Raw genomic sequence first — 23,418 nt, forward strand, 5'->3', positions numbered from 1 at the left:
ATTAAGTAGTTACAATAAAATAAACATAAATGTACACACACACACTCTTTATTACTGGATTTTAATGAGGTGTCTTTAAAGGACAGCCTCATATCGATCCCACTGAGACACGCAGGCTGTTTCATGGAACCTGCAGCTAAGCCTCCGAGCAGGGGAGGGAAAGAGGGCGGGAAGAATAAATAAGGCCATAAAAGATGCTTTGAGGGAAGGCGAGAGGTGGCTCCAAACAGTCCCGTGGCTTGTCGGATTCCGCTGGCTGCATTGCAGTGAGAAAGGCAAGGTATAGCTTCAGAGAAGAGGTACGGGAGGGAGGGAGGGAGGGGAGAGAGAGTCGAGGACAGGACGGTGGCGGTGGGAGATAGGATGGAGTCTCATCTGCGCACCGGAGGTTGGAAGTGGAGCTGACACTGCGACTCGGGACAGCGAGAGAGCTGGAGCTCAAGCATGGGCGACCTTCAACCTTCTTGACCTCTTTGACCTCCCATTGGGCCCGGCAGGATGGAGAACTAGGAGAAGAGCAAGACTGATCATATCCAATCTTCAAGGGCTTCATCAGAGAGCGTCCCGGGAGACAGAAAGGGAGGGAGGAGGAGGTGGTCGGCGGGGGGCTGTCTCACAGAAGTGGTCTCGCAGCGGTTTAGTATTTTTGGGATCCTGCGAATGAAGCGAGCACGCTGGAATAAAGATGTAGTGTGAGCTTCTGGAAGGAGGGGGAGCGAACAAGGAGAGCGCTGTGCTAAGGGAAGGAGAGGACGTCCCAGCTGGACGCACGGACCAGGAGGACAGATCTTTGGGGGGAGACAAAGACGCTGGGTCCACCGGATCAGGAAGGTAAGGAAGTCATTCAATTTCCTACTATGAGGAGACAGCAGTGTGTCCTTGTCATGTAAATGGATCCCCACTAGGAGAGGAGAAAAGATGAATTCCTCTTCTTCTTCTTTTTTTTGTTTAGCATTTAAACAGGACTCTTAAAGCAATAATTAGTTGAATTCAATTGTGAGGGTTCGTTGTGAAGGAGAATGAATGAGAGTATTCATCCATGAGCAAACATGTTCTGAGGGGACTGACACTGAATGGAAAAGTTTTTAAAAGCTCAAGGAAGCGAAATTAAAGTTGCGTTAGAAAACGCAGGACAAAGAGCCGAGTGTGTTCGTGTTTGAGTGGCCAACGTGAGGTAGAGAAACCAGCTCTTTTTTTTCTGTGCGTGCGAGTAAGTGAGTACACTTGTTAAGGTGCTACTCTCTTCTATATACATGCTTCTATTGAAGGTGTGTGCACGCCAGTAATGTGTACTGGGGAAATAAAACATACACACTGAGCACATTTACTCAAATGTAGCACATTTGCACAAGGTTCACTGATGGATACGTGGATCCGATGGTGCCAATTTTATGTACAGTATTATCATGTGGTGCCACCAAAAAAAAAAGTTCAGTTTTGGGCTTTCTTGATGTATTTGATGTGTTATAGCAACGAAAGGGGCAGCATGGCTCAGTGGTATGGTGTTTGTCTGGTGACCATGTCGAAGTGTCCTTGAGCAAGACACTGAAGCCCCATTTGCTCCCAGTGGATCTGGCATAGCAGCATCCAATCACTGCTATGTGAGTATGGGTGAATGTGAGGCTTCAGTTAGAAAGCACTATATAAAAAAAAGCAGTTCATTTACCAAAAGGTATTAAAAAAAAACAACATCAACAGGAAGCTAAATATGTCAGCAGGTTGTTATGACATGTAGAGGTTCAAAATGGCACCATGCGGTAATTTGTAAATGATTGCAAGTGGGAGACGGAGATTTATGCAGTGTTTCTTTATAAAATGCCCATTTTGGTCACATTGACTCCTATTATAAATTTAATTTTTTTTATATACTGTAAACCATTGCCAAAAAATGAATAAAAAATAAAAACAACAGGCATGCATAAGAAATCCTGATGTCATGATGTATTGATGATTTTTTCAAGGCTCTAATTAATCATGTCATATGAAAAATTTCAATTTGATTTTTAAAAAATGTATATATATATATACACACAGCATAGTTTTGTTAATAGCACAATACTGCTTTTATTGTCCATCGAGGGTATCAAAAAAAAAGAAAGAAAAAGAAAAACTATATATGTATGGATAGGTCTGATGCCACTGCACATTTAAGAGTAGTTGAAAGTAAAAATATCCAGATTTGGGGGAGACAAAACATGGAGGACATCCTGGAAGTTAAAATACTATAATTGATTTAAGGGTTGCAATAAAAAAATAAAATTAAAAAAACTTTAGTTACTGAACAACTGACATCTTTGGTCAGTAACTTTTGACATTCTTAACCATCTTACATAAAAACAAGTTAAGCACTGTTAATTTGACTACTTAAAACATTTAAAAAAGAAAGGAAGCTGTCATGAAAAAACATTTCTCTTTTCTTTCTTCCTCATCACTGGGTCTCCACAATGGTTCCCCATAATTCCCCCATCCAATTCCCATGAGTAGGATTGACCTTTGACCCTGTCTTCAACTATTGATCATATCTTGACCATCCCCTCCCTCCTATATGTCACCATTTAGAGCAAACATCTTTTCCTCATTCAAATTGCTAAACATATTTTTAAATACACAATAATAACAGACTCTAGTGGGGATATATGTAAATATACATCTCAACTAGCGGTACATGCATGTGTACATGGGCCTCCCAGAGCTGAACGTAACGATATAAATATCGGGCTGTGTCTCCTGCCAAGGTCTGGTGGGGACGTTTTGATGGGGGGTTAGTTGGAAGGAAATGTTAGGAATGAAAGGCGAGAATTGTACCTCCAGGTACACCCGTCCTGAACACCAGCCACACCCAGACTGACCTTTAATCAGCTCAAAAAGACCTGCACTCAACAAAGGGTCCAGGATATTCTCGTGAGGGGGATAAAGTTAAAATCTTTCTTCTTTTTTTTTAAAATCAGGACTAGAAGAGACTGTCTCCGTGCAAGCTGACATTTTCAAAGCATTTCATTACAATTTGCACAAAATCCTACTCTAGTCTCATGAGGACAGCTAGGAGGTGCTTGACTAAGAGATGTCTGGCGTCGGAGCGAGATGGAGGAAGATGAAAGGCGCAACAACTGATGGTGTGCATCCATGAACGTGTTCACTTGATGGGACCAATTTATATATATAGAAAAAACAAACTGGCATCGGTGCAGCATTCAGGTCCAATTCTATTTTTTAATACACAAGAGGCTTCAAACCCGCAACACTCTCATCCCCAAATTGAATCCCCACAAATTGAGCAATTGATGTACAGTATATGCTGCATATTTCATCTTGAAATTTAATGAGATCTGGGACGACTCACAGCTTAATGGTGATCATCAAATGTATTGGCAGTCTGAATAGGAAACAAAACAAAATGGCTGCAGTTTTATGTTAGAATAACAGTATTAGTTGTAGTACTTTAATCTACTACTACTATTACTATTATTATTATTATTATTATTAATAGCGGTGTGAATTGCCTAGTACTTGGTGATTCGATTCGTATCACGATTCATAGGTCACGATTCGATACCGATTAATCCCGATACAAATCTATAAATTGATTATTGCAATTTTTTTTAAACTCAAATTTAGAAAATACTCATCCGTAAACTTGCACATGTACACTGTAAGATGTGTACGAAACTGTATTTATTTATATGAAATTTTAGGCTTATAACTGTGAGCCATTTTATTTTAACAAACAATCTGTTGCAGTCTGTTTCATATTTGAACAGCATTGAAATAAAATATTAAGGCTTAATGTTCCATTAATATAACATTCTTCCATGCTTGATGTGTGAACCCTAACCCTAAGTAAGACGTTTTGTTGAATATTCCCATAAAAAATTGATGTTTAAAAATTGATTCGACCGCATATCGAATCGATTCGAGAATTGCGTGCTGTAATATCGCGATATATTGCCGAATCGAACACCCCAAATTATTATTATTATTATTATTATTATTATTATTATTATTATTATTATTATTATTATTATTATTATTATTATTATTATTATTATTATTGTTATTATTATTATTATTATTTGTTCACTTGTCTTACTACTATTACACAAATAGTAGCAGTATTACTGAAGCTATAAGTGGAAGTGGAAAGTGGAACTTCCCATGTGAGAATCCTTACTAGCATATGAGATTTTATATAAAGTCCAAGTCCAAGTTGTTTAGTTGTTCTTCATTCCACACAAGTAGAACCCATTTGTTAGCTAAAGGTAGTCGACTGAGTAGCAAAAAAGGAGCAATTGAAGTCGTCCATGGCAATTTTATTGATATTTTCCGGTGACGTTCACACTCTATGTTTTTGTCCATGGACTCCATGATGTCAGGTACTAATGTCAACGACAATTTTCAAGCTTGCCAAAGGTGATGACAAGAATGTCAAAGGGGCAGAACATTTCCAGTCAATTCCTACAACTTTTCCACAACCATTCCATGAAAAGTTTGGATAAATGTTCAGAAATAATGAAGACAGAAGTACTTTAATCATGAATTACGTTTTTCAATATGAAACATTTAAATAGCCTTTATGTACACAGGTGAACTATACAGTTGATTTCAATGAGACCCTAATCATTTGGTTTCCAACTTGGAAAATAATTGGAATTTTGCAACAGCAGATAAAAGTAGTTATCTATGTGTTATTATTTCTTCCCACCTTCTCTTGTTCTCCATTTACACTCTTATTCAAACCTTGACTTTACGCGATGCCCCCTCAGATGACCTCTTGCTGCAGGAATGCGGTGAACATCGTGGTCACCACCCTTTTTGCAGCGGTGGTCCTCTTCACTATCCTGCTGGCCTACATCACAGGTCCGCTTGTTCATCGCGGTTATTATTTTTCAAGTACATATTCCACTGTTTGAGTTGACTTTGTTCTTGCGCTAATACAGGTTACCAGTTCATCCAAACTGAGCAGCACCACCTTTCCTTCGGCCTCTATGGCGCCTTCCTCTCCCTCCATCTTCTCCTCCAGAGCCTTTTCGCCTTTCTGGAACATCGTGGGATGAAGATCCCCACCCGCCCTCAACATCTCCGCCGCTCTGTGGCCCTCTGCATCGCCGCCTACCAGGAGGACCCAGACTACTTAAGGAAGTGTCTGCGCAGTATCAGACGGATTTCTTTCCCAGGACTAAAAGTAGTGCTGGTGGTGGATGGGAACAGACCAGAGGACCGTTACATGATGGACATTTTCCAGGAGGTGATGGGTGGGGCTGACCAGGCGGGCAGCATGGTCTGGAAGGGAAACTACCACAGCGATGGGAGCGGAGGAGGGGGTGTCGTAGGTGGAGGGAGCACAGTTCACATGGAGGAGGCGTTACGAGTGACTCGGCTGGTCGGACGATGCCGATTTTCCTGTATCATGCAGGAATGGGGGGGGAAGAGGGAGGTGATGTACACGGCCTTCAAAGCGCTGGGGGACACTGTGGATTATGTGCAGGTAAGAGCCACTCACTAATAAGAGCCCTGATAAAATGGCCATAATTACCAATTCATGGATGGAGGCAATCATGTCATATTGTAGCTTATTATTTACAATGGTCCCTTAAAGGGGTACTTGACTCATTGAGTCGTTTTCAGCAATAAAAAGCTAATCATTTTGTCCAGATTTAGTTTGATAACTTCATTATTTTTCATGTAGCCTACAATTAATACCTTTAAAAAGTAATTTTTCCTACTTGGTGTCGACTGAGGATGACATCACCTGTGCTGAGGAAGTAGGTAGCGGACGGTCATGACTCACCTGTTTTCTGGTTTTGTATAATAATAAAGTTAATTTAAATTTGTTTTCTTTTTTTTTTTAAAGAAAAGACTATTAAAAATTAGGGGCATCAGGCGATTACAATTTGTAATCGTAATTGATCACATGACTTCACTAGTTAACTCACAATTCATCAAAAAATGTACAAAAAAAATTCTAGGTTTTCATACTCTTGTTAACAAAAATGGGGGAATTTTGTTTTAAATAGAAATAGTTCAAATTCATTTTTGACGTCTATAGCCGTCAATGGCAGCGAATGAGTTAAGTCAGAAACACGCAGTTACAGTATATATTTGAGTTGAAAAAACAAAAAACATTTGGTTTAAATATAAAATAATCAAATTAAAAACAGTAACAAAGTTGTTTACTCCCGTGTTTGGCCTGCAAACAGGAACATGTGCAATTGTGTGCCTTTCGTAACGACAAAACATACTATATGTTAGAAACATCGTTACCAAGGATGCTCTAAGCAGGTTAAGTGGTCTGGAAAAAATTGATGGCTGGTATATCTGAACTAACAACCTCCAAATGCTAGCTGTTTTACATCCTTTGTTCTCTGGCTAATGGAGAATGTCATGAGCCATGAAGATTCTGTACCAGTCAATGTGGGACACTCATTGGGATGTGCCTGTTGTGTCTTTTCTAGGTGTGCGATTCGGACACAGTTCTGGACCCAGCATGTACCATTGAGATGTTGAAGATCTTTGAGGATGATGCGGCAGTAGGCGGGGTTGGAGGAGATGTACAGGTAGAGCATCCGTCAGAGTTCAATTCTAAAATGTCTCCTGGAAAAGCACGAACAGTTCTTTCCTATTTGTCTTCCTTTCACAGATCCTGAACAAGTATGACTCATGGATCTCCTTCCTCAGCAGCGTGCGCTACTGGATGGCGTTTAACATTGAGCGCGCCTGCCAGTCCTACTTCGGATGCGTCCAGTGTATCAGCGGCCCTCTGGGGATGTACAGGAACTCCCTTCTTCAGCGCTTCCTGGAGCCTTGGTACCATCAAACCTTCCTGGGCTCCAAGTGCAGCTTCGGCGATGACCGTCACCTCACCAACCGAGTGCTGAGCTTCGGCTTCAAGACCAAATATACAGCCCGATCGCAGTGTCAGACTGAAACGCCAACCCAGTACCTGCGTTGGCTCAACCAGCAGACTCGCTGGAGTAAGTCGTACTTCCGCGAGTGGCTCTATAATGCTTTGTGGTTTCACAAGCACAGCCTCTGGATGACCTACGAATCTGTGGTCACCGGCTTCTTCCCGTTCTTCTTGGTCGCCACGGTCATCCATCTCTTCTACCGTGGAAGGCTGTGGAACATTTTGCTCTTCTTGTTGACCGTCCAGCTGGTCGGCATGCTGAAGGCCACCTACGCTTGTTTCTTGCGCGGCAGCCTGGTCATGATCTTCATGTCGCTCTATTCTCTGCTGTACATGTCCAGCCTTCTCCCTGCCAAAATATTTGCCTTGCTCACAATCAACAAAGCAGGGTGGGGAACTTCGGGCCGCAGGAAGATCGTGGTGAACCTGATCGGTGCCGTCCCTGTGACTGTGTGGACGGTGGTGCTGCTCGGAGGCGTGGTGTATACAATTTACTGCGAAACGCGGCAGCCGTTGAGTGAATCCGAAAAGGTCTTGTTGATAGCAGGGACAATACTGTATGCCTGCTACTGGCTCATTCTGCTGGTTCTTTACCTTGCAATTGTGGCCAAACGGTGCAACAAGCGGGAGGAGCAATATCACCTGCCATATGCGGAGGCATAAAACTGCTCCAAGAAAACTCCACAGGTCAATGACGTGAAGCTCAACTGCTGCATCCTCACACCTTTGTGAACTGCAGAAGCAAATGTACAGTCATGTCTGTACTGCCGGTGCTAAAAAAAAAGAAAAAGAAAAAAAAAAGGTGGGATGTGAAATCCAAGCAGTAGGGAACAGATCCGGAGTGTGTGAGATGACTGCATCCATGAAGATGACATTGCTTGCACTGAATAGAGGCAACCAGTGTTCATTTTTGAATATCATGTAGTTCATGGGTACAAGTTAACTGTGCAACCACAAGAAAGCGGTCCAGAATGGCGCTAATGAATTTGTTTAGCGCAAAGAATTCATCAAATGGAACTACTGTATGTGTTTGTAAAGTTTGGTTGGTCAGATTTTAGATTTAAACTTTTTTTTTTTAAACTTAACTACAAAACCTGCAGAGTAAACAAGAGATGAGAATGTAAAGTTAATTAAGAGAGACAGCAAAGAAGATCGAAGCTGTGTTATGTCAGATGCTTCAAGTAAGGTGTATCTTTCAGCTGGAAATGACCAAAGAAACCAAAAACTGTAATAAATGGTTTCAGACACAGTGATTTAAAAAAATTAACTATTTCCATTTATTTATTTATTTTACAGAAACGGTACTGATAATTCTCAGCATAATACATTCTGGAGTATATCATCAAATGTCAATTTAATGGATATGCCTGTACTGACATTTATAAGGATGAATAATGCGGAAAGAGGTGAAGAAGAAGAAGAAGAAGAAAGAAGGAGGAGGAGGAAGAGAAGAAGAAAAGAAGAAGAAGAACAACAACAACAAAGAGAAACATTTTTATTCATTGAACAGAAAATGGTTGTCTGGAAATTGTCCATGGTGTGATTAACTTGGGATTTAACTGCATATAAATGTGTTCCCTTACTGATTCCAAACAGCAAATTGCACAAAACACCACGGGTCATACGATTTGTTATCCACTCTATAAATCAACAGCTCTCCTATTTTGTTTCACATTTCTCCTAAGACTCCTGATGTTTCCTTAGGCAATTAATGAAATTGGCACTATGGGTTTGTTATTGTAACAAAATACTGCTAATAAAGCAGCGGGCAACCACAATGAAAATGTCTCAAATGTTCTTGGTGCTGATGAATGTACGGAGCAGGCATCATTTAAACTTAACAATGCTCAATTGTACAGAACAAGGAATGCTGAGTCTTACTGGAAATTCACAGCCTGGGGGCTTGGGTGTGGTGGTGGACAGACAAAGACCCAAGACGATGGACCAAACCCAACCACTGTAGAGGTATAGTGGTTATATCCTGACGGAGACTGCTCCAACCAACACACAGAGTGGGTGGATGATGTTAAAAGCGCAGAAAATGTGACCGAGTGGCTGTGTAAGTGTTGGCCTGTCCTTCAGTCTCAACTTTGATCAAATGACATTTCCTGGAAAGAGTGGCTAATCAAAAGGCAAGGCCATCATCTCGTTTTGGTGCTGTTGCCATTTCTAATTTTTTTATCGTTTTAATGAACTTACTGCTGTATATCTATTTCCCATTTTGTTATGGTCTGATGAGGTTTTAGCTTAGTGATTCAGATTTTTATATGACGCCACATTGTGGATGCATGCGCCAAAGCATCATCTAGTTAGCAAGCAATATTTTGACGAAAGGGCATTGTTCTCTTGACCTTTGACAGTAAATGTAGAACAAAAATGTATCCAACTGTAACTGATGACCAAAGATATTTCTACGTGACAATTGGGAACCTAATTTTTGCTGTTTAGCTCTTTATTTTTTCTTGTCATCCAAGCAAAACGATCGTGACAATTTTGGCTGTCAAATCTGTCCTGTTTGATGATCTCAGGAAATCACTGGAATGTTTCTCACTCAATAAAATGTGTTCTGCCTATGACACAATGCAGCCATTCATTCATATTTGTTTCCATGATTGTATTTCTTTCAGTATTCCGTGTAGCAACTTACTGTTGACAAGATGATGAAGCTAAGGTTGAAAAGGAGGTTATTCAACAACAATGTCAAATTTTGCTGTTCTGGATTGACTGTGCTTTTATTGTGTGTAAATAATGGTTCCAAATTGATTCATACACTATTTTTCATTCAAATCAGTAAGAACACTCAATACAATCAATTTTTTTTTGGTCATTTCTTCTCTTCTTGCCTTTGAATGACTGGCAGTAATGATGACAAGTAATACAGAAAATGGATGATGCCCCCCCCCCCCCCCCCCCCCCGTTGCCAAGGAAACAGCAGGGTGAGTAACAGGAAAGTCAATACACTGATTAAACCTAAATTCAGCTCTTGGCAAGAGCCTTCTTTGGACAACGTTTCCATGATTGAGAGGGCGAGCGAGCGATACAGAGAGAGATTACACTTCTACTGGCTTGAATGCTTTAATAATGAATCGCTTTTTCAAAACATGAATGCTGAATGCCAGTACCATAATACCTGTTTACAGATTGTTACCACAGTCCAGCCGCACACTATACTTTCTTGGGTACATTAGTGATGATGGGTCTGGGTCGCGTCTTGAAGATAAGTTTTCTCTTGATGAGAGCAGACACCGAGTAGGAGGTGGATCCATGCGGCTCTGTTTCCATGGCAACCTGAGAGGCATCGTGGTTGTCGGTGTTGCCGATAACCTCCTGTGATTGGGCAGGATGCTTAGTAAGGACAGCAAAGGGTTTCTCCAATTTGACCTGCTTCCCGTACAATATGTGATGTCCTACAATTAACACAGGCAACCCCTGTTGGAAAAAGAAAAAACAACGTACTGATGAAAGATCGACAACAGAGGACAGTGGACATTAAGCAGCTCTGATTTAATCAAACAGTGCAGAAACAAGCTGTGCAGGAGAAAAGCCAATTGCAGGAAACAAACAGCCCGGAAATTTATTTGTAGCATGTGTGACAGCTTGCGTTGACGGAGCCATCACAATTCTGGTTCCGAAATGCTTAGGAGTTTCTTCCAAAATAAACTAAGGGAATTTAAATATTGGAAAAGCTGGGATGCTTGAAATGGTCAATGTCAGCAAAAGTATAATAGGTAAGCCATCTTCTGTTATTATGTTTTACATTACTGTTCATTGTTTATAATGACCTCTTTAGTGTAGAGCAGGTCTCCCATCACATTTCCTGTCATTCCAGAGTTGTGTCTGGATATCATCTCTCCCTGCAGCTCGATCAACAGCCACTCCGGAGGACTGCTGCCATCAACACTTCCCCTAAAAAGACAGCCATCTACCATATTAATAAATATTGACAAGTACTATCAGTATTACACGTAATTCTACGAAATTACTGTACAATTATGTGACAACTGATCAGTTCAATTCGCGTCTTACCTTATGACTATTTGAACCATTATGGACACTCGCACTCAATACTTAACAAAGCAAGAACGACCAATAGACCGTGGAGACATTCAAAATAAACGTAGCTAAGTTACATACAGTAAAGACAAAAACAAACTTCAGACTTTCGGTGTTTACACATGATGGAGTTGACGGTCAGGTTTCCCGCCAACTGAAGACGTTGGGTCCACGACTAATGACGTAGTTCCGGTTAGTAGGAGGTGTGCTCGTTTTCAGTTCCGGGTCGGAGGTCCTCAACGTGGCTGCTTATGTTTTCCAGCGTGTGTAAATTTCTTAAAAGTTATGCGAGCCTCTACTACAACGTGCTAAGGTTGGCTCTTGTATTGAGGTGTCCCATTGTTTAGCATCTTTAACGTGTTCTTCCGGCCACCTTGCACGCGCTTTTGTTTGACATGTTAGCTTCGACTCGCTAGCACGTAGCAAAATCACGTGTTTGTCAGGCTCATCTACTCGTGTTGGGAAGCCACCTGAGCGTGTTTCTTCTACCTTTTGGAGAAAATGGGTGAGTTTAAGGTGCACCGGGTTCGTTTCTTCGACTACATGCCCAGCGCAATCCGAGCCATGGCGTTCAACAGCCGCACTGAGAGGCTTGCAGTAGCTCGGGCGGATGGAAGTGTGGAGGTCTTTAACTTCACTGACAACTACTTTCAAGAGAAGGTAAGACGCTCCCATTCATCCATTCCACAGTATCCAGTGAAAGAAATGTCGCATAATTACACGTCCATGACAACAGATGTGTCAAGTCCCCCCCCCCCCCCCCCCAGTTTGTTCTACAGTATTAATAAAGCAGCTTTATAAAGTGATTCAATGGCATTTAAGGATTCAATTAAAACTAATGCTTCTGTCAAGAAGTGCAAGTACTTTCTGTTCAGGAATGCAAGTTAAGAACTAATTTGTAACAATCATAATTAGATGTGCGCATTAAAAGTTTGTTCAACTTGAAATTGTCCAAAATTCATAGCCTCTCAACAGCAAATAAAAGTAAGAAGACTAGTTATTTTTGGCTAACGTGCTTTTACTTTGGAAATTTTTGCACATTGTCTGAAACTCGTAAATTAATCATAGTTAATTAGTATTAATAATTGATAGTTTGTTTCAGCCCTAATCATAATTATTAATTTGGATTTGTGCTATTTTACGAATTTGTGTCAAATTATTAAAGCACATGCAAAGGGCACCTCCTTCCATTTAAGAGTCAGTTCAAGTTTAACCGTGAGCTGTATAAATGAAATGAAACTGGCTTATCCCGTTGCAGCATACTAAAACTGATGGTTGCCTTCTGGATCTGAAAATTCTGTTTGCTTTTTTAACTGTTCTGTGTACACGGCACGCATACAATTGTACACTTGTACAGCGACCATTTCCACTATTTTGCTACAGGTGATCCCTGGTCGGGATGGCACAGACATTGAGGCTTTGTGCTGGGTGGGTCAGCGTCTCTTCAGTGCTGGTTTGCGTGGAGAGATCACAGAGTATGACCTGGAGAACTTGCAGCCCAAGTTCACTGTGGATGCCTACGGGGGACCCATCTGGGCAATCAGCTGCAACAGCAAGGGAAAACTGATGGCGGTAAGTCCTCTGCCGAGACTTAAGAAAAAGAAATGACGAAATGGCCACTCCTTTCTTTTGCACCTGTTTTTTCACTCTGATGAATTGATGTGTAAATGTTTTAATTCGGAGTAATGGTGCATATTTCTGTATCAGGTTGGATGTGAAGATAGGACGGTGAAGATATTTGAAATACTGGAGGACAGGATTGAGTTTCAGAGGAACTTTGACAGGCAGAAAAGTAAGAAGTTTATACTTTTTTTGGAGAAATTCTGTTAATAGTTTTTGTGTAATTCTGCACACAGAGCCAAGCAGTAATTGTCTTGATGCGATAACTTACACCCATTGTGACATCTCTGTTCCTGTGATCTTGTAGGTCGTATCATCAGTCTTTCCTGGCATCCCTCTGGTGCTCTACTTGCTGCTGGCATGATGGACATGATCCGAATATTTGATGTTGAGACTGGTAAATTGATGCAAACCCAACATCGATTTATACCAAACAGTTACACACTCGATACACTAATGAAAACTTGGCTTTTTTTGTGTGATTATGCCAATTTTAGGTCACAGCATGCACAGAATGCTTGTTGATAGAGGTGTAGGAACATCCAAGAGCAGAGAGGTTGTGGTCTGGAGTGTCGTCTTCTTATCCAATCACACAATCATCAGTGGGGATTCTGCTGGAAAGGTCCAGTTGTGGGACGGAATTACAGGAACACTCGTCCACACTCATCTAGTCACCAAGTGGGACGTGCTTGCTCTTTCTCTATCCCAGGCAAGTGGACGACTACTTGAAGCAGCACATCAGCCACACATTTTAAAATGCAACCTTCAAAAAGCACATTATCATTTTAGTCAAAATAAACTGAACTACATGTGCAAAGTGCAGTTCAGAGCATTGTATCAAAAGACTGCGGAGTAAAGTTACCAAAATCAGAATTTCAAAAAATAAGGTGCATTTGGGATAACTCACTTATAATATTGCATTCAGATCACTTTCAATGGTCTCAACATTTGTGAAAACGTATGAAATTTTTCCACACACATCATTCCTGGCAAAGTAACCAATAATCTATTAGTTCATTGTGCATTGTGCAAAGACATCTCTCAGTAGCACACCCTAGGAAGGCTTAACGAAGCAGCCCCAGTTATACATTTCAAAGTAGTTGAAGGCAAATGCAAGACGTACAACAAAAAATTGTCTCTTGGAGCCATATGCTAAATCGAGCAAATTTATTTTCAATTTGGCAAAATTTTGGGGTTTACTCCTACAGACTTAATCCGATTGTCTTCAAATTTTGAGTGTTTCATCTGAAGATGACCAAGATGAAAAGCAAAAGCAAAGAAAATGTATTGGGTTGACTGCTGCAATGGCAAATCACTGTTTGCCTAGAAAAATGATGCTGATTTTAGATGGTCTAAACATGCATGAGGACATGAAACTGCACACACATCACACCTGGCAAAACAATCAATATTTAATTAGTTTATTGTACGGTTAAGAAGAAAAAGGCACAGTCTTGCCCACAAGAAAATTCCAATGACGCAGCCCCAGTTTTAGATTTGACGAAAAGCTACGAGAAATTGAAGGCATATCTAACAACCGAAGACCTGCAAAATTCTTCAAAAATGTACATGCAATAAACAAAAAAATATCTTGGAGGCTTATACTTAATCTAACAGAAGATCCACCATTTTGAATTTTCTTTAAAGTTTGGACCCGTTTTGGGCTTCTTATAGAGGTCATATTTTAAAGAACTCCTAATTAGAGATTTTGAACTTGAAACGGTAGATGTGTTTCATGTAAAGATATTCAAGATGGAAAAGTATAAGCAAGCTTTTTATAATGCTGTTGCCGTGGCAATGCGCTGTTTGCCATGTAAAATTACAGTAATGCTGATTTTGATGGTTTAAACATGCATGAAAGCTCATTGCACACACATCAGGCTCGGCAAGTGCAGAATATTAAAAAGGTCTGCACTTAAATTTAACAACTTAAAATCTTGTGTACTCGTCTCACACCAGCAGATGACAATGATGGGGATGAAACCGCTATGATATAGTGCATTCCTGTTTCAAAACCGAAATAAAGGTGTCGCTCGCCCTGTTTGAGCACGGCAGTGCAGCTGTGTATTAAAATGGTCACAGCCCTTCTGCATCGATGACTTCTTGTTTATTGTTGCACACTTGTTAAAGGACAGTTGCTGGCTGGCTGTGTTTCTTCTTTTGTATGCTTGGGTGGCTCCACCAATGCCGTTTTGGAACTGCAGTACACGACCCGTGTCAGGATCCCATTCCGCTAATATTACATTACATTACAGCACACCAGGCGTCGAATGATAAATCAGCGGCTGACAAAACGATAGCGACGTTCTGATTGGCTGAATTAGTAGGTCCGGGTATTTTATCATGATGCGGGATTTAAACTCCAAACAATGCTGTAAAATGCCGTCAAATAGCGAAAATACAAAATTAATAACTCTTACAAAAAATGCTAAATACTGGGACTGCAAACCATGAACCTGCAATGGAGAGAAGGGTTTTATATTCACCGTATTTTTTCTGAACAGCAATGCCAAATTTTGTAGTGAAGATGCTAGATTGCAGCATGTTTTAAACATTGCTATTATTCACAGGATGAAAGCAGCCTCATAGCCGGAACATCAGAAGGCACTGTGGTCCAGTTCCAGTTTCTTTCCCGCACCGTCAACCAACAAGACAAGGACTGGGTCCGAACTAGAACCTTTAAAAACCATTCCCATGACGTGAGGGCACTGGTTCACACTGAGAATTCTGTTGTTTCTGGAGGTCAGTTTTAAATGGTTGGGCTGATTTCTGTGTGAAGCTTTTTCTCAGAATATTTTACTAATAGACCACGCCAACATACGGTAGTTAATTGAGATTGGATCGGCTAGCTAGCTATTTTTTACCATTCTTCATAGACCTGAATGGAACCCAACAATACTCTCCCAAATTGAACTTTAATCTATTAAATACGGAGACTAAGTTTGCATGAACACGTGGGAAGCCCACAGTGTATTGCTGTTTGAAATTTGCATAATGAGCCATGATAATCCACCTGTGAACTGAAACTTGGTATAAAGTTATGAACTTGACATAAAAAGTAGGTTCAAGGTTTTCATGGCGTCTCCCTTCACCCCCCCCCCCTACATATAACTTTTTATTGAACAATTATGAACATACACGTTATTAATACAAAAAGGCATCTCCATTGTCAGGCATGGATACACAGCTGGTAGTACGCCCCCTGCTGGATAAGGTGGAGAAGAACACCCAAGAGTCAGCTCTACGTAAAATAATGTTCCCACACGTGAGTACTCTATTTCAATAATCAGGGAATTAAGGACTGATTCGGTAGATTCAATTAGCCACATGAACGCTTATCATTTAAATATTTTTTTTGCCAATTAGCAAAACACTGAACATACAATATCCACCAAGTGTCCATCTGTTTATCTTCCACGTAGAGGAGTATGGTGTGTTACGCTAAGAAGTCGGGGCTGCTGCTTTTCCAGTTCCCCGATCATCTCGAGCTGTGGAGACTCGGGGAGAGCGAGGGCCATGGTGAGAAGATAATAACACACCAAATTTGATACCGCTGCTCATTTCGCATACTAAAGTATAAAAAGTGGTAAACAAACAGCAATGTGAAACTTGCAATATAGCCGCTAGTCACGCGTCTACTCCGCAGAATAATAAAGTTTACGACAAAGCAGTTGCTTTGCACCTATAAAAACTGACAAGCCTAACTTTGCCTTTAAAGTGCGTCACCAACTATGAATATTGCCTTTAAAGTACTACTTTATGTTGCACCTACTATGATGTAATCACTGTTTGTTATCAGGGAAGCCTGGTGACAGTCTACCTGTGAAGAGGAAACCAGAGAAACTGATTCATCTGAAGAGGAAGGTTTGTGCTCTCAAGTTTAATGACAATGAAAATCAGCAATGTCCAATGGGTCAACAAATGATTTTCCCGATATACTTACATTCATTCATTCATTTATCTTGTGTTATTTTATTTACTTATCAACTGACCTGCTTATTATATTCATTCTTTTAATTTATTTTGTTTTACTTGTCTTTATTGCATGACTGATTTTTACTCCATGTACAGCACTTTGTATGCAGCCATTGTTGTTGAAGGTGCTTTTATAAATATAATTGAGCGGAGTTGAATTCTGTACGGGACCTTCGCAGAATTTTGTTGTTAGCTAATCCGACTGTAGTGATCAGCTGTGATGTGTGTGTGTGCAGGGCGACGATCATATCTGGTACAGTGCTCTGTCTCCATGCGGGGAGTGGCTGGCGTACTCGACTCTCTCCAGCATTCGTCTTTACAGGCTACAGACAAACAACAACAACATCAGCATCACGAAGGTGCGCATTTCCTTGCTGACGTGACAAATGGGATTTTTTACTTATGTCCAATGTGTGTTTCGTATGCATGTCATTGCATACTCTTTTCTTTTTTTTTTGAACTCACCGTAGGTTTCTAAAGTGCCGAAGATCCTTCACGCAGCCCAGCAGCTCTGCTTTTCCTCAGATTCCTCCAAACTCTTTGCATCCTGCAGCCAGTCATCAGTCGTCGTGGTTTCCCTCAGCCAGTCAGAGTGCAAATACGTTCACACCCTCAAACCTCAGTCAGGTGAGTCCGAAAACTGGCGTTTGAGTTGCAGTAATCCTATACATTCCAGACGACCCCAGCAATAGATGAAATACACTAAATTGTGACCAAATAATCATTATAATATTTCTGTATGTTGTAAAGCGTCATGTTTATACTGTATCACATATGCATGCGAGGTGCAGCTCTTTTTTTCTTTTTCTTTTTTGTCCACTCGGGGTCACCATCCACACACATTCTACACAATAGTAACTAACTGTAAATGTGCGTCTGCTTTAAAAGGTGGGCCTGGTCTGTTGGTATGTCGTTGCTAAAATGTGTGTCTGTTGACTGCATTTTTACTTACAATCGAATCAATCAACGTGTGTTTAATGTTAGTTGTGGACTTGGAACCGTTTCAGCCGTTCCTGTATTGGGATCACACATTTGTCTTCATAAATGTGTCATAATGAAGCCCAAAACAAGTAAATATGTACAAATAAAAAAACGTTAGTTTTTTAAATGTTCCATTTGATAGGGGTTGCGTCATATAATCGTAAAAAGAGCACATCGAGTCATAACGAGCATGTATGTTTGTGTGCTTCAGCTTCCAGACAGCCTATCCACCTGTTGCATGCGAGTGACGATGGCAACTGGCTCGTTACAGCCAACACAGGCTGTGAGATCCTCGTTTATAACCTTCAAAAACGCAAGGTGATTTGAGATTTGTTTCCTTTGCACGCGAAAGGTGTGTCAGTGTGTGCACCATTTGAACCTATTTGTGTGTGCACGTAGCTTCACTGCACGGTGCCAGTGTACGGGTCGTGTCCTACCGCCTTGGCCATCCACCCAACCACCAGAAACCTCATCACAGTGCACGCTGATCAGCAGGTGAACGCCTCGGTTAACTATTTTCATGTCTGTCTTACAACGCCCAACATTAATCGTGTACTCGTTTCAACTGCCGGTCTGTGTGCGCATCTGTGCTATCCAGATATTTGAGTTCTCGCTAGTGCAAAAGGAATACACCGATTGGAGTCGCAAGCTGCAGAAACAAGGGCTGCACCCTCTGTGGCTGCGGAGGGACACGCCCATCACCCACGTCACCTTCAACCCCAAGAACTCAGCTCATGTTCTCCTGCACGATACGTTTATGTTCTGCATCATCGACAAGAGCCTGGTGTGTGAAGAGACCCGAAGTCCACTTTGGTTGCCTTGTATTGTGAAGAGTGAAATTTGGTTAATGGGGTCTTTTTGTCTTCCGCACATAGCCCTTCCCTGAAGCAAAGTCTCAGCTCTCCAATCAGATGACGCTACGGAGTCTTCCCGAGCCTGAGCGGATAAGACACAGCCACTCGTTCAAGATTTGCAAAACCTTTCAGGTACCCCTATGATGCTTCAAGCATGAAAGTCACTCCCCTTTCGGCGAAATTCGCTGTTTTGAAAACATAATAGATGACCGACAAGAATCAGACAGATTTGAATATTTAGGGCGCGGGGGAGGTGGGTATGTCAAAATAAGACATTTGCAAACATTTACTTTTAATTTGGACAACAATGACCGAACCGGTGATTGAATTTGTTTCAAAAAAGTTACTTTAATGCGAGATTTAATTTTTTTTTTTTAAATATTGCCATGGTCCCAAAAACGTATTCATATGTTTTTTAATGTTTTTTTTTTATGCTAGAGCATACAGAAGGCTTTGATTTAGCCTCTGACTTGAAGAGGTCGCTTAAAGCAATGGTAGTTATTACAAAAAACGGCCAGCAGTAGAGGAGATCAACCAGGGCCATGTTGCAACAAGCTCTTTTCCCCACTGTTTTCAACAGGTTTGTGAATAATGATGAAAACTTAGCTATATTCTAATGCTAATTGCTGCAAAACAGAAACAGATACAAATGTACTTTTTTTCCTGATGAAAGAAGAGACTCTAATCTTTCTTTTGGTAGGTTCTATGTTTTATAGCAATAGAACACAATATTCTGCAGGCCTTGCAAAGTTAGTCAAAATCCAGTAAAACAGCCGGGAGCGAAGGGGGTTGCTTCAGTGAAAATGGCTGGGAGTGAATGAGTTAATCGATACAATAATCGGTAGTGACCGCCTTACATGGCGCACTTGAACTTGGCATAATAAATGGCAGCAGTCGGGATGACTTTGACAGCCCACACTCGCTGTTTATTGTGCTATGTTATATAAAGTGAATATTGTCCTCTGGTGAATACGTTCACCACTTTGCCATCCATTCCCTCCGAGTTGCTTCGTTAGTGAAAGCTAACACTTGAATAAATGGCAACTTGCTCTTCACTTGTCAACATAACATAAAACTAATGGCAGCGCTGATTACTTTGTTTTCTCGCAGTATCGCGAAAGGTGGCCCATTGAGTTACTTGTGACTATTTATCCACTTGTTGGGCTCCCCAAACCTGCTTATGAGAACGGCGTGACTGTTGACACGGAGGCTGGTCTTGTATGTGGGCTTTCCTACATCAAAGAAAAAACACCCAGAAAACGCCGCCGGCTTCTCTGGGCCCAAGCTTATCTGAAAGCTGATTGGAAAAATGTGCTGTGGTCTGACGAGTCCACATTTCAAATTGTTTTTTGAAATCATGGACTTTGTTTTTTGGGGCCAAAGAGGAAACGGGCCATTGGGATTTTTTATTATTATTATTATTTTTCTTATGAGTGCAAAGTTCAAAAGTCAGAATCTGTGATTGTATGGGGGGGGGGGTGTCAGCAGTTTCCATGGCTTGGGTAACTTGCAGCTCTGTGAGAGCACCATTAATGCTGAAAGCAATGGCAAGCAACATCTTTTTCAGAGATGTCCCTACTTATGTTAGCAGACGATGCCAAGCCACATTATTCACGTGCTACAACAACGTAGCTTCGTAGTAAAAGATTGGCGGCCTGTAAAGCTTCAGCAGTTGGTGTCCTCAGTTTCCAAACATTATTTGTGTGTTAAAAAGGAAGGCGATATCACCCAGTGATAAATGCCACTGTTGGGCAAAAACATTTCATGTTTGAACATTACATATCATGGCTTTGTATTGTCTTCAATTGAATATAAGTTGGAAAGGATTTGCTAAACATATGTTTATGGGGGCTTTTCCACCACCAACAATTTCCGAGGTAATTAAATTCCCCAGGGGGCATCCGAGTACTATCTCAGCAGCAGGGTCTTGCTGAGCCTGGCTGGAGCTTTGAGGGGGCGGACTGCACTTATGGAGGGCTTGTCAAACTCATACGTTATCAAACTCATTTGAATTAATTACCGAGAACTCTTAAGACGTTGTGGAAACATAAATTCTAAATTCCCTGTGGAACTTTTACAACCAATAACTCCTTTTACCCAGAACTCAAAGATCCTGGGCTTGTTGGTGGAAAAGCAGCTTTTGTGATTTTTTTTTTTTCGCTGAGAAAAAACTCCAACGTAGTACTTCCGATTTACACTGTTCAAATTTCAACTTGCTTCAAAAATTCACGCCTTCCGAGGTATTTATCGTCTGATTCCACATTACTTACAGTATTCACACAATTTAACATTAAATATCAACTTTTCCCCGTTCATTTTCAACGAAAATAACATTGGACTTTTTGGAAGTCCTACTTTTCACGCCCACTTCCATACAAATTGCTCAACTGATCATCATTAGCGGCACTCTGATACTGCTCAGTGGCGCAGTTGGGAAAGTGCTTTGTCTAGAAACCAGGAGGTTGCCGGTTCGCATCTCACCTCTAACTGTACATTGCAAATATATCCATGGCAATTATGCTAAGGATATACATGTATACCAACTGACTATCATAGCTTCCATCTAATTGAATGGAGGGTACTGCATGCCTAGGTGGCGCTATTGAGTGTTTGTGTGTGTGTATGGCATTTTTCTATTAGATATCATTCGTTCCACTTTTCCATCTAAAGGAATGGTGGGTACTGCATGCCTAGGTGGTGCTATTTTTATTTAATTTTTTTGCATTTGTCTACTGGATATCAATAGTTCCACTTTTCCATCTAAACGAATGGACGGTACTTTCAGTTAACACTTTTCCATATAAATTTCAACTGGCTTTTCAAAATGTCACACCTCTTGGGTTCAAGTGATCTTTTTATTCATTTATCTTTCAACAACAATTAATACATTGTAATTTTCACATAATTTATCTTTCAATTTACTTCATAAGCATTCAGCTATTAGCTTTCAGCATTCCCACACAATTTCTGCAGAAATTGCACATAGTCTAGTTTTTATTAACATTTTACACAGCGTCCCAACTTTATTGAAATTGGGGTTTGTGTTTGAGCGCATTTCACAAAGACCCAGTTTGGGTGCTCAAAATTCAACAAGTAAAAGTGGGAGTTAACAGAAATGAAAACAACCTATAGAATAAACATTATTCTTCAAAGATTAAAAAACTCAAATCTAATTTTGAATGGCCTCGCTAAAAAGGGAAGTGAGTTATTTTTAAATCTTCCCAATGACTCAGCTGAAACAATAATGCATTTCACTGTTTGGAATGTACAATTTCCGCATGTTTTTAGGCAGGTGTGTGAGACACTTAAGACTCTCAGAGATTTTTGGACTGAAGAGAAGTATGAACAGATTACTTAGGTGATATACAGAGCAGCCTGATCACAGAGTTGGTGGTTCTGAGTATTTAAAGTAGTGAGCAGTATTGATGGACCATAATATCAACAACAGTAAAGTCATCTTGGTATAGAGTTTCATGAATCAAAAGTAGCACTATTGACTTTCACACTTTGCTCCCACAGCCCATCTTGAGTTTGACTCTGCTGGATGACCAGTCCCTAGTTGTGGTGGAGCGCCCCCTGCTGGACATCCAGTCTCAGCTGCCTGCACCTGTACAACAGAAGAAGTTTGCCACATAAACAAAAGACCACAAAAACAACTTTCGTCAGCACAGATCTCATTTGTCAAAGATCCATGGCTGGACTACATCCAAAAATAGCAGAATGTTGCCATTTTGTACAAACGTTTTGATAAATAAATGCAATTATCATGATCATTTTCCTAATATTGAGGTTTTTAAATTTTTGGTTTATGCCATCGTAACAGGCATAACAATCAAATGCTCTTCCACTAGATGGCAGAAGTTACATAATTAACCAGGTTAACCACTTTTTGTGAATAGTTTTACTAAGTGGTGGGCCATGAGATTCTTTTTTTTCTGATGTGGAATGTGTGCCTTCGCTCAGTAAAAGTTGGGAAACTCTTCTCTATGCTAACAGGAGGACCTTAATCAACCTTTCTTGATGTTATGTTAGATGTGACCTCACTAGTCTAAACATGATATTCCGATTAATATATTTGTGGAATATGAGTTATAAAGCAAAATCCAGACATTTGTATCCATCTCAGGAGGTGGCCATTTTGCCACTTCCTGTGGACTGAAGATGACATTACAGTTGATCGGGGCTCAGGTAACAACCAATCACAGCTCAGCTTCAGAAAACAGTTGAGCTGTGATTGGTTTGTTGCCTGAGCATCTATGTCATCTTCTGTCCACAGCAAGTGGCAAAATAGCCGGCTCCTGTGATGGATACAAATGTCTGGATTTTGCTTCATAACTCATATTCCACTAACGCAATATTAACCAGAATACCATATTTAGGCCAGTGGGGCTGCATAGAACATATTAGTCAAAAATATTTGGGGGGTTGAATTCCCCTTTCAGCTGTGAAGGTTAATGGTTTGCTTTGGCACACCAATCTTGGTCGAGTACAAGCAGACATTCCCTTCCCCGTATCTTTGAAACTGTAGAAACATTTCAGGGAAGCAGGGGGCCGGTGTACTTGTGCTCAATTTTTATCTTAATTTTATCCTTTAAAAAAAAACCTCATCAATTTACCCCAAAAGTATCAGATTTGTGTACTCGTGTAGTAGTATTGTGATCTGCAGTGCACACAAGCCTCCGCAATTGAACAGGGGTGTGTAGACTTTTTATATCCACTGTACCATCCCTTCACCTTCTTTGTAAATACAGTCCATTTATTGTGTTCACAGAAAATGATACCCGAGTTACAAACAGTATATCTACTGTTTGTCTTGATTGTGTGAATAATTTTGGCAATGTGTGACCTTTTTTTTTTTCTTCTTCTGATTATCCCCAAATAATGTTCACATGCTCTGTCTTTTGTTAATGCTGCGAGTGCATACACAGTATGTGTCATTAGCATTGAGAATAAAGACACAAAGAAGTTGCATCATAATCTTTATTTTGGTTGAGAGAAGCTAACCATACAAATCCTGTTGACTGGATCAAGTCC

At 40.6% G+C, this 23,418-nt stretch overlaps 3 protein-coding genes across 4 annotated transcripts; 2 read left to right on the forward strand and 1 right to left on the reverse strand.

Annotated features, from left to right (window-relative positions):
* Positions 1 to 652: 652 nt before the first annotated feature.
* On the forward strand, positions 653 to 8,617 carry has3 (hyaluronan synthase 3). Of its 2 annotated transcripts, XM_086073980.1 has the most exons (5): positions 653 to 831; positions 4,761 to 4,854; positions 4,935 to 5,482; positions 6,450 to 6,551; positions 6,635 to 8,617. In XM_086073980.1, the coding sequence occupies exons 2-5, from the start codon at positions 4,761 to 4,763 to the stop codon at positions 7,562 to 7,564; spliced, it is 1,674 nt and encodes a 557-aa protein (XP_085930106.1). In that variant the 5' UTR covers positions 653 to 831; the 3' UTR covers positions 7,565 to 8,617. The 2 variants fall into 2 exon arrangements, with proteins under 2 accessions (XP_085930106.1, XP_085930105.1); XM_086073979.1 differs by lacking the exon at positions 653 to 831 and having other exon boundaries at positions 4,606 to 4,854.
* Positions 8,618 to 9,963: 1,346 nt separating this feature from the next.
* Positions 9,964 to 11,133, reverse strand: chtf8 (CTF8, chromosome transmission fidelity factor 8 homolog (S. cerevisiae)). Its single transcript, XM_086074471.1, has 3 exons — positions 10,928 to 11,133; positions 10,684 to 10,807; positions 9,964 to 10,330 (listed from the first exon to the last, which is right to left on the reverse strand). Exons 1-3 carry the CDS (start codon positions 10,945 to 10,947, stop codon positions 10,067 to 10,069), a joined length of 408 nt encoding a protein of 135 aa, XP_085930597.1. The 5' UTR covers positions 10,948 to 11,133; the 3' UTR covers positions 9,964 to 10,066.
* A 45-nt stretch (positions 11,134 to 11,178) lies between these two features.
* utp4 (UTP4 small subunit processome component) lies at positions 11,179 to 23,361 on the forward strand. The gene is made up of 16 exons (XM_086074468.1): positions 11,179 to 11,614; positions 12,338 to 12,526; positions 12,662 to 12,746; positions 12,882 to 12,971; positions 13,072 to 13,283; positions 15,145 to 15,316; positions 15,748 to 15,839; positions 15,997 to 16,093; positions 16,374 to 16,438; positions 16,786 to 16,908; positions 17,020 to 17,176; positions 17,742 to 17,848; positions 17,930 to 18,025; positions 18,129 to 18,314; positions 18,406 to 18,516; positions 21,904 to 23,361. The coding sequence occupies exons 1-16, from the start codon at positions 11,456 to 11,458 to the stop codon at positions 22,018 to 22,020; spliced, it is 2,058 nt and encodes a 685-aa protein (XP_085930594.1). The 5' UTR covers positions 11,179 to 11,455; the 3' UTR covers positions 22,021 to 23,361.
* Positions 23,362 to 23,418: the final 57 nt, after the last annotated feature.

Source organism: Leptonotus elevatus, chromosome 4, assembly GCF_054856555.1.
Source record: "Leptonotus elevatus isolate MCC_2025b chromosome 4, RoL_Lele_1.0, whole genome shotgun sequence".
NCBI lineage: Eukaryota > Metazoa > Chordata > Actinopteri > Syngnathiformes > Syngnathidae > Leptonotus > Leptonotus elevatus.

What these genes read in the sequence shown, in the direction of transcription:
- has3 (XM_086073979.1), top strand. Translation starts at nt 4,749, where the DNA reads ATGCCCCCTCAGATGACCTCTTGCTGCAGGAATGCGGTGAACATCGTG. An exon ending in CCTGCTGGCCTACATCACAG is followed by an intron (nt 4,855 to 4,934) that starts GTCCGCTTGTTC and finishes GCGCTAATACAG; the next exon opens with GTTACCAGTTCATCCAAACT. An exon ending in GGGTTGGAGGAGATGTACAG is followed by an intron (nt 6,552 to 6,634) that starts GTAGAGCATCCG and finishes TTCCTTTCACAG; the next exon opens with ATCCTGAACAAGTATGACTC.
- chtf8 (XM_086074471.1), bottom strand. Translation starts at nt 10,947, where the DNA reads ATGGTTCAAATAGTCATAAG. An exon ending in ATGGTTCAAATAGTCATAAG is followed by an intron (nt 10,808 to 10,927) that starts GTAAGACGCGAA and finishes CTGTCTTTTTAG; the next exon opens with GGGAAGTGTTGATGGCAGCA. An exon ending in ACCTGCTCTACACTAAAGAG is followed by an intron (nt 10,331 to 10,683) that starts GTCATTATAAAC and finishes TTTTTCCAACAG; the next exon opens with GGGTTGCCTGTGTTAATTGT.
- utp4 (XM_086074468.1), top strand. Translation starts at nt 11,456, where the DNA reads ATGGGTGAGTTTAAGGTGCACCGGGTTCGTTTCTTCGACTACATGCCC. An exon ending in TTGCTCTTTCTCTATCCCAG is followed by an intron (nt 13,284 to 15,144) that starts GCAAGTGGACGA and finishes TATTATTCACAG; the next exon opens with GATGAAAGCAGCCTCATAGC. An exon ending in AGATTTGCAAAACCTTTCAG is followed by an intron (nt 18,517 to 21,903) that starts GTACCCCTATGA and finishes TTGCTCCCACAG; the next exon opens with CCCATCTTGAGTTTGACTCT.